Consider the following 10,000-nt stretch of genomic DNA (forward strand, 5'->3'; position numbering starts at 1 on the left):
CTCCATACTGAAAGTACTGATGAAATCATTCTACTATTAGAACTCCATAGTGAAAGTACTGATGAAATCATTCTACTATTAGAACTCCATACTGAAAGTACTGATAAAATCATTGTACTATTAGAACTCCATAGTGAAAGTACTGATGAAATCATTCTACTATTAGAACTCCATAGTGAAAGTACTGATGAAATCATTCTACTATTAGAACTCCATAGTGAAAGTACTGATGAAATCATTCTATTATTAGAACTCCATAGTGAAAGTACTGATGAAATCATTCCACTATTAGAACTCCATAGTGAAAGTACTGATGAAATCATTCTATTATTAGAACTCCATAGTGAAAGTACTGATGAAATCATTCTACTATTAGAACTCCATAGTGAAAGTACTGATGAAATCATTCTACTATTAGAACTCCATAGTGAAAGTACCGATGAAATCATTCTACTATTAGAACTCCATAGTGAAAGTACTGATGAAATCATTCTACTATTAGAACTCCATACTGAAAGTACTGATGAAATCATTCTACTATTAGAACTCCATAGTGAAAGTACTGATGAAATCATTCTACTACTAGAACTCCATAGTGAAAGTACTGATGAAATCATTCTACTATTAGAACTCCATAGTGAAAGTACTGATGAAATCATTCTATTATTAGAACTCCATAGTGAAAGTACTGATGAAATCATTCTACTATTAGAACTCCATAGTGAAAGTACTGATGAAATCATTCTACTATTAGAACTCCATAGTGAAAGTACTGATGAAATCATTCTACTATTAGAACTCCATAGTGAAAGTACTGATGAAATCATTCTATTATTAGAACTCCATAGTGAAAGTACTGATGAAATCATTCTACTATTAGAACTCCATACTAAAAGTACTGATGAAATCATTCTACTATTAGAACTCCATAGTGAAAGTACTGATGAAATCATTCTACTATTAGAACTCCATAGTGAAAGTACTGATGAAATCATTCAACTATTAGAACTCCATACTGAAAGTACTGATGAAATCATTCTACTATTAGAACTCCATACTAAAAGTACTGATGAAATCATTCTACTATTAGAACTCCATAGTGAAAGTACTGATGAAATCATTCTATTATTAGAACTCCATAGTGAAAGTACTGATGAAATCATTCTACTATTAGAACTCCATAGTGAAAGTACTGATGAAATCATTCTACTATTAGAACTCCATAGTGAAAGTACTGATGAAATCATTCTACTATTAGAACTCCATACTAAAAGTACTGATGAAATCATTCTATTATTAGAACTCCATACTGAAAGTACTGATGAAATCATTCTACTATTAGAACTCCATACTAAAAGTACTGATGAAATCATTCTACTATTAGAACTCCATAGTGAAAGTACTGATGAAATCATTCTACTATTAGAACTCCATACTGAAAGTACTGATGAAATCATTCTACTATTAGAACTCCATAGTGAAAGTACTGATAAAATCATTCTACTATTAGAACTCCATAGTGAAAGTACTGATGAAATCATTCTATTATTAGAACTCCATAGTGAAAGTACTGATGAAATCATTCTACTATTAGAACTCCATAGTGAAAGTACTGATGAAATCATTCTACTATTAGAACTCCATAGTGAAAGTACTGATGAAATCATTCTACTATTAGAACTCCATAGTGAAAGTACTGATGAAATCATTCTATTATTAGAACTCCATACTGAAAGTACTGATGAAATCATTCTATTTATTAGAACTCCATAGTGAAAGTACTGATGAAATCATTCTACTATTAGAACTCCATAGTGAAAGTACTGATGAAATCATTCTATTATTAGAACTCCATAGTGAAAGTACTGATGAAATCATTCTACTATTAGAACTCCATACTGAAAGTACTGATGAAATCATTCTACTATTAGAACTCCATACTGAAAGTACTGATGAAATCATTCTATTTATTAGAACTCCATACTGAAAGTACTGATGAAATCATTCTACTATTAGAACGCCATAGTGAAAGTACTGATGAAATCATTCTATTATTAGAACTCCATAGTGAAAGTACTGATGAAATCATTGTACTATTAGAACTCCATAGTGAAAGTACTGATGAAATCATTGTACTATTAGAACTCCATAGTGAAAGTACTGATGAAATCATTCTATTATTAGAACTCCATACTAAAGGTACTGATGAAATCATTCTACTATTAGAACTCCATAGTGAAAGTATTGATGAAATCATTGTACTATTAGAACTCCATACTAAAAGTACTGATGAAATCATTCTACTATTAGAACTCCATACTGAAAGTACTGATGAAATCATTCTACTATTAGAACTCCATACTGAAAGTACTGATGAAATCATTCTACTATTAGAACTCCATACTAAAAGTACTGATGAAATCATTCTACTATTAGAACTCCATACTGAAAGTATTGATGAAATCATTCTACTATTAGAACTCCATAGTGAAAGTACTGATGAAATCATTCTATTATTAGAACTCCATACTGAAAGTACTGATGAAATCATTCTACTATTAGAACTCCATACTAAAAGTACTGATGAAATCATTCTACTATTAGAACTCCATACTGAAAGTACTGATGAAATCATTCTACTATTAGAACTCCATACTAAAAGTACTGATGAAATCATTCTACTATTAGAACTCCATACTGAAAGTACTGATGAAATCATTCTATCAACAAAACGACGCCATACCAACAGTCTAAGAATGGTACATATTGCCTGGGTAACAAATATTGATTTGCATATTAATAAACATTTTTTTTTGGAATATAACAGATTTTACTATTGTGCTGCAATACCATAGATGATATTTTGAAATCATATGTACTATAGTATTGAATGATTTTATATCCCAAATATTAGATAAAAAACTATTAAGAGTAACGATATAAACATTGATGATCTATCACTGTCTCTCATACAGTTAAAAATATAATATAATGTTACTCAGGCTTACCCTTGACTACATACCGGTATTTAAATAATATGTTAATTTTATTTGTTATCTTTCCAGAGAAATAAGGAAAGTGAAAGAAACCAAACGAGTGTTTGATAAAATCAGTGATGATCTGGAGAATGCATTTGCCAAACATGCCCAGGTCAATAAGGCCAAACCAGGAGAGGCTGAAGACACGTACAATGTATTGACAGCTACCAGGTCTGCCTTTGCACATACAGCATTGGACTATGTATGCCAGGTATGTTATTAGGATATTGACAGCTATAAGGTCTGCCTTTGCACATACAGCATTGGACTATGTATGCCAGGTATGTTATTAGGATATTGGCAGCCACCAGGTCTGCCTTTGCACATACAGCATTGGACTATGTATGCCAGGTATGTTATTAGGATATTGACAGCTACCAGGTCTGCCTTTGCACATACAGCATTGGACTATGTATGACAGGTATGTTATTAGGATATTGACAGCTATAAGGTCTGCCTTTGCACATACAGCATTGGACTATGTATGCCAGGTATGTTATTAGGATATTGACAGCCACCAGGTCTGCCTTTGCACATACAGCATTGGACTATGTATGCCAGGTATGTTATTAGGATATTGACAGCCACCAGGTCTGCCTTTGCACATACAGCATTGGACTATGTATGCCAGGTATGTTATTAGGATATTGACAGCTACCAGGTCTGCCTTTGCACATACAGCATTGGACTATGTATGCCAGGTATGTTATTAGGATATTGACAGCTACCAGGTCTGCCTTTGCACATACAGCATTGGACTATGTATGCCAGGTATGTTATTAGTGTATTGACAGCTACCAGGTCTGCCTTTGCACATACAGCATTGGACTATGTATGCCAGGTATGTTATCAGGATATTGACAGCTACCAGGTCTGCCTTTGCACATACAGCATTGGACTATGTATGCCAGGTATGTTATTAGGATATTGACAGCTACCAGGTCTGCCTTTGCACATACAGCATTGGACTATGTATGCCAGGTATGTTATTAGGATATTGACAGCTACCAGGTCTGCCTTTGCACATACAGCATTGGACTATGTATGCCAGGTATGTTATTAGGATATTGACAGCTACCAGGTCTGCCTTTGCACATACAGCATTGGACTATGTATGCCAGGTATGTTATTAGGATATTGACAGCTACCAGGTCTGCCTTTGCACATACAGCATTGGACTATGTATGCCAGGTATGTTATTAGGATATTGACAGCTACCAGGTCTGCCTTTGCACATACAGCATTGGACTATGTATGCCAGGTATGTTATTAGGATATTGACAGCTACCAGGTCTGCCTTTGCACATACAGCATTGGACTATGTATGCCAGGTATGTTATTAGGATATTGACAGCTACCAGGTCTGCCTTTGCACATACAGCATTGGACTATGTATTCCAGGTATGTTATTAGGATATTGACAGCTACCAGGTCTGCCTTTGCACATACAGCATTGGACTATGTATGCCAGGTATGTTATTAGGATATTGACAGCTACCAGGTCTGCCTTTGCACATACAGCATTGGACTATGTATGCCAGGTATGTTATTAGGATATTGACAGCTACCAGGTCTGCCTTTGCACATACAGCATTGGACTATGTATGTCAGGTATGTTATTAGGATATTGACAGCTACAAGGTCTGCCTTTGCACATACAGCATTGGACTATGTATGCCAGGTATGTTATTAGGATATTGACAGCTACCAGGTCTGCCTTTGCACATACAGCATTGGACTATGTATGCCAGGTATGTTATTAGGATATTGACAGCTACAAGGTCTGCCTTTGCACATACAGCATTGGACTATGTATACCAGGTATGTTATTAGGATATTGACAGCTACCAGGTCTGCCTTTGCACATACAGCATTGGACTATGTATGCCAGGTATGTTATTAGGATATTGACAGCTACCAGGTCTGCCTTTGCACATACAGCATTGGACTATGTATGCCAGGTATGTTATTAGGATATTGACAGCTACCAGGTCTGCCTTTGCACATACAGCATTGGACTATGTATGCCAGGTATGTTATTAGGATATTGACAGCTACAAGGTCTGCCTTTGCACATACAGCATTGGACTATGTATACCAGGTATGTTATTAGGATATTGACAGCTACCAGTGACCAGTGTCTCAATTTTAATACTATAAAGATAGTTCACTGAATAGTGATTTATTCATAATGTTCAGATATAGAGTCATGATTTTGAATAATGTCTCCTTGGCCTCATTGACAAATTGTTCTCTACCTGAATAGTCAATGTATAAGTAGTAGCAAGGTATGGAGTCAATGTATAAGTCGTAGTAAGGTATGGAGTCAATGTATAAGTATTAGCAAGGTATGGAGTCACTCGGTACTTTCTGACAACTGATTATAAAGCTGGTTCTCATAGCACGGCTCACTTCATAAAATTAATACCTGTTCACCTCAAATTTGAAAGTATTTTAGTTAAAATCATCATCAGCTACCAGGTCAGTCTTTGCACATACAGCATTGGAGTATATAATAAATAAATAAATGAATAAGTATTAGTAAATAAATAGTCTCGATATTTCTCATTCATGTGATGTCAGTCATCTTTGAGCCATGATTGTCAGTACCCTTCCTCACCTATGATATTACCCTAATGTCAGTACCCTTCCTCACCTATGATATTACCTCAATGTCAGTACCCCTCCTCACCTATGATATTACCCTAATGTCAGTACCCCTCCTCACCTATGATATTACCCTAATGTCAGTACCCCTCCTCACCTATGATATTACCCTAATGTCAGTACCCCTCCTCACCTATGATATTACCCTAATGTCAGTACCCCTCCTCACCTATGATATTACCCTAATGTCAGTACCCCTCCTCACCTATGATATTACCCTAATGTCAGTACCCCTCCTCACCTATGATATTACCCTAATGTCAGTACCCCTCCTCACCTATGATATTACCCTAATGTCAGTACCCCTCCTCACCTATGATATTACCCTAATGTCAGTACCCCTCCTCACCTATGATATTACCCTAATGTCAGTACCCCTCCTCACCTATGATATTACCCTAATGTCAGTACCCCTCCTCACCTATGATATTACCCTAATGTCAGTACCCCTCCTCACCTATGATATTACCCTAATGTCAGTACCCCTCCTCACCTATGATATTACCCTAATATCAGTACCCCTCCTCACCTATGATATTACTCTAATGTCAGTACCCCTCCTCACCTATGATACTGCCAACATGTCAGTACCCCTCCTCACCTATGATACTACCCTAATGTCAGTACCCCTCCTCACCTATGATACTGCCAACATTGAGGGAATCAAATTCTCTATGATGTCATACCAGGAGATTATCTTTGCAAAGCCACTTGAAGATATTCATATCAGCAACATTGTGAAAAAATCTTTGAAATTGAGTAATGTTGAAAACATGCTAGCCTCTTAATCAACACTTTGTTTAGAGCTTCAATTTCTAATATTTAATTTTCTTGCTAAAATATATTTTATGTATATTTAGACTTATAGATGACTATTCTGATAAAAATATAATCCTTAGATAACTTTGTTAGTGTTTGACTTATTTTACAATATATAAATACAAGATACAAGAATTAGACAGTAGGCATGCCATGCATGGTTGATATTATACAAAAATGTAATAACATAAATTTACCTGATGTTTTTAAAAGATATTCAGTCAATATTTTTGACATAGCTGGTAGATTTTACCTACTTACTGCTTTTACCCTATTTTATATTGTTTGTTTCTTTTCAGATAAGTGTGGTTGACTCCAAGAAAAGATATGAAATACTAAACACAGTAAGTTTAATATTCACTTCTCTACATCATGACTTAAGTGCTGTATTTTTAAGTGGATAGTTTTGGTACACATGATGACTTGATGCTGTACATCACAAAGTATGGCAACTCACCAATAGGTAAACTTCTGTGTGTAGTTCCACACATCACAAAGTATGGTAACTCACCAATAGGTAAACTTATGTGGAGTTCCACACATCACAAAGTATGGTAACTCACCAATAGGTAAACTTATGTGTGGAGTTCCACATATCACAAAGTATGGTAACTCACCAATAGGTAAACTTATGTGTGTAGTTCCACACATCACAAAGTATGGTAACTCACCAATAGGTAAACTTATGTGGAGTTCCACACATCACAAAGTATGGTAACTCACCAATAGGTAAACTTATGTGGAGTTCCACACATCACAAAGTATGGTAACTCACCAATAGGTAAACTTATGTGTGTAGTTCTAAACATCACAAAGTATGGTAACTCACCAATAGGTAAACTTCTCTCCCTTAAATACCCTTACAATGAATGATTTTTGCAGAACTCCTATTACATGTATTAATGGCAAAATGTAGTTCATGGGAGCTAAAGTATGATCTATGTTACTCATTCTACTAGATTTAAACTTTGACAACACGTCATCCTGTTTGAATTGCTAGCAGAACTCACCATAAACAAAACTTCTCATGGTCCTTACGTCTCTTCCTGCCATAGCAGACAGCAGAATTAGTGTGTAGGTTAACACATCACTTCCGCCTAAGGGCAGAGATGCTTTGATCGACTTCTTTTCCCATACCGCTAAGGGCAGATACGCTTTGATCGACGTCTTTTCCCATACCGATAATTGAAAGTGACTGAAACCAACACATTTTATCATGTTTAACATTCATATTTTTATTAAATATTGTGATATCCCAAGGTACCATTTCTCATTAAATATGCTATAAATAGGTGTAATCAGACAACAAACTGCAGGGTCCCAATATTTCTAAGTGTTTATACTCTTCATATTCCAAACATGAATTTGACAAAATTCTATGTCCCTATCATCTCTTGTTATTGCTATTTGACCAAATGAAAGAGATTCCTAATGTACATAACATCTAAGAATTGGAGCAGATATGATGATTGTATTATTATCATTTATTTCTGCCAGCTGTTGTCTTTCATGCAAGCCCAGTCTACATTCTATCACCAAGGTTATGATCTCCTGACAGACTCGGATCCATTCTTCAAACACCTTTCAACACAGGTAAGATTTCAATTGTAGTTGTCTGAAATAGACTTTTACTACCAATACATGTATGTCTCATAACAATTCAATATGACAACATGACCTGCACACAGTGTGTTACACATTACTATAGGACTGCATGGTGCACACTAAAATGAGTCAATCTCCTTGAGACCCTCGGCCTCCGGTATGAGGCAAAATGTTATAACAGGTACCAAGATTTGACAGGTAATGATAATGTATTTAAAAGCCCAAACAGGCACTCTCCAGAGAAAGCTGTTATGTTGGATTCTGTACATGCCTGTTTGTTATTTGTTGTTGACTTTTGTTTAAGTTTGCTAGCCTTCAAATGTTTATTTATTGGTATAATTACACCTGAAGTCACGAATGATTACATCCTCATTTACATATCATTTGCATACAGCTATGTAAGAATGTTTTTGGTATTACACTGCAGTGCAAATATCACTAGTATGCATGTGGAAGTCATCTCTTCAGAATCTCTTGATTGTTTTCAACCAGTATCAGAGAAGGAAATTCACGATTATCATCAGGGGTGCACCAGTAGTTTAGATCCATTGCCAACATCATTTGTCAAGCTGTGTCTTGATAAAATACTCATGATTATCACTTGGAGTATTAATTTGTCACTCGAATCTGGCTTTGTACCTCATTTATTGAAGTCTGCAGTTGTCACACCACTTATAAAGAAACCCACAATCGGATTCTTGTGCCACCCTCGTCCATGCTGTCATATCATCGAAGCTAGACTATTGTAATTCCTTACTATATATGGTCTGCCTGACGTTCACTTACAGCACTTACAACGTGCCCAAAATATGGCAGCTAGGATTATTACACGCACCAGGAAATTTGAACACATAACCCCTATACTATAACAACTTCATTGTCTTCCAGTATCTCATTGTATTATTTTCAAACTTCTGCTCATCACTTATAAAGCCCTAAATGGATTCTTTCCACAATATCTCAAGAACTTAATTACACCTCGTTCTTCATTACACACTCTTCGTTCATCGGATAAATGCCTTCTGCATACACCCAAATGGAATCTGGTTTCCTATGGTCGCCGCTCCTTCTCTTCAGCAGCTCCTGAACTTTGGAACTCTCTACCCCTGGACATTAAAACCTCTCCCAATGTAAACATTTTCAAAAGACACTTGAAAACTCACATATTTCAGAGAGCTTTTTCATCTCCTTTCTAACTCTAAGCGCCACTGAACATTGTTTTCTTTGGATATTTGTCACTATATAAATTTATTAGATAGATAGATAGATAGATAAATAGATGTGCATCAGTGCAAGTAATCACTGGTATATAATTATAATACCACTAGTAGTATGCACAGGGCATCAGTGCAAGTAATCACTGGTATTATAATTATAATACCACTAGTATGCATGGTGCATCAGTGCAAGTAATCACTGGTATATATATAATAATACCACTAGTAGTATGCACAGGGCATCAGTGCAAGTAATCACTGGTATATAATTATAATACCACTAGTAGTATGCACAGAGCATCAGTGCAAGTAATCACTGGTATATATATAATAATACCACTAGTAGTATGCACAGGGCATCAGTGCAAGTAATCACTGGTATATAATTATAATACCACTAGTAGTATGCACAGAGCATCAGTGCAAGTAATCACTGGTATATATATAATAATACCACTAGTAGTATGCATGGTGCATCAGTGCAAGTAATCACTGGTATATAATTATAATACCACTAGTAGTATACACAGGGCATCAGTGCAAGTAATCACTGGTATATAATTATAATACCACTAGTAGTATGCACAGGGCATCAGTGCAAGTAATCACTGGTATATATATAATAATACCACTAGTAGTATGCACAGTGCAAGT

The 10,000-nt window shown here is 35.6% G+C and overlaps 1 protein-coding gene across 3 annotated transcripts in view; it reads left to right on the forward strand.

Annotated features, from left to right (window-relative positions):
* Positions 1-10,000, forward strand: part of LOC144451331 (arf-GAP with coiled-coil, ANK repeat and PH domain-containing protein 2-like) — a 93,766-nt gene that overhangs the window by 20,909 nt on the left and 62,857 nt on the right. For all 3 annotated transcript variants that reach the window (XM_078142137.1, XM_078142138.1, XM_078142139.1), the window contains exons 7-9: positions 3,066-3,249; positions 6,824-6,868; positions 8,022-8,117. In XM_078142137.1, the coding sequence (XP_077998263.1) occupies positions 3,066-3,249; positions 6,824-6,868; positions 8,022-8,117 (325 nt within the window). The remainder of the gene's footprint in view (positions 1-3,065; positions 3,250-6,823; positions 6,869-8,021; positions 8,118-10,000) is intronic.

This window comes from Glandiceps talaboti, chromosome 21, assembly GCF_964340395.1.
Source record: "Glandiceps talaboti chromosome 21, keGlaTala1.1, whole genome shotgun sequence".
In the NCBI taxonomy this organism is placed as follows: domain Eukaryota; kingdom Metazoa; phylum Hemichordata; class Enteropneusta; family Spengelidae; genus Glandiceps; species Glandiceps talaboti.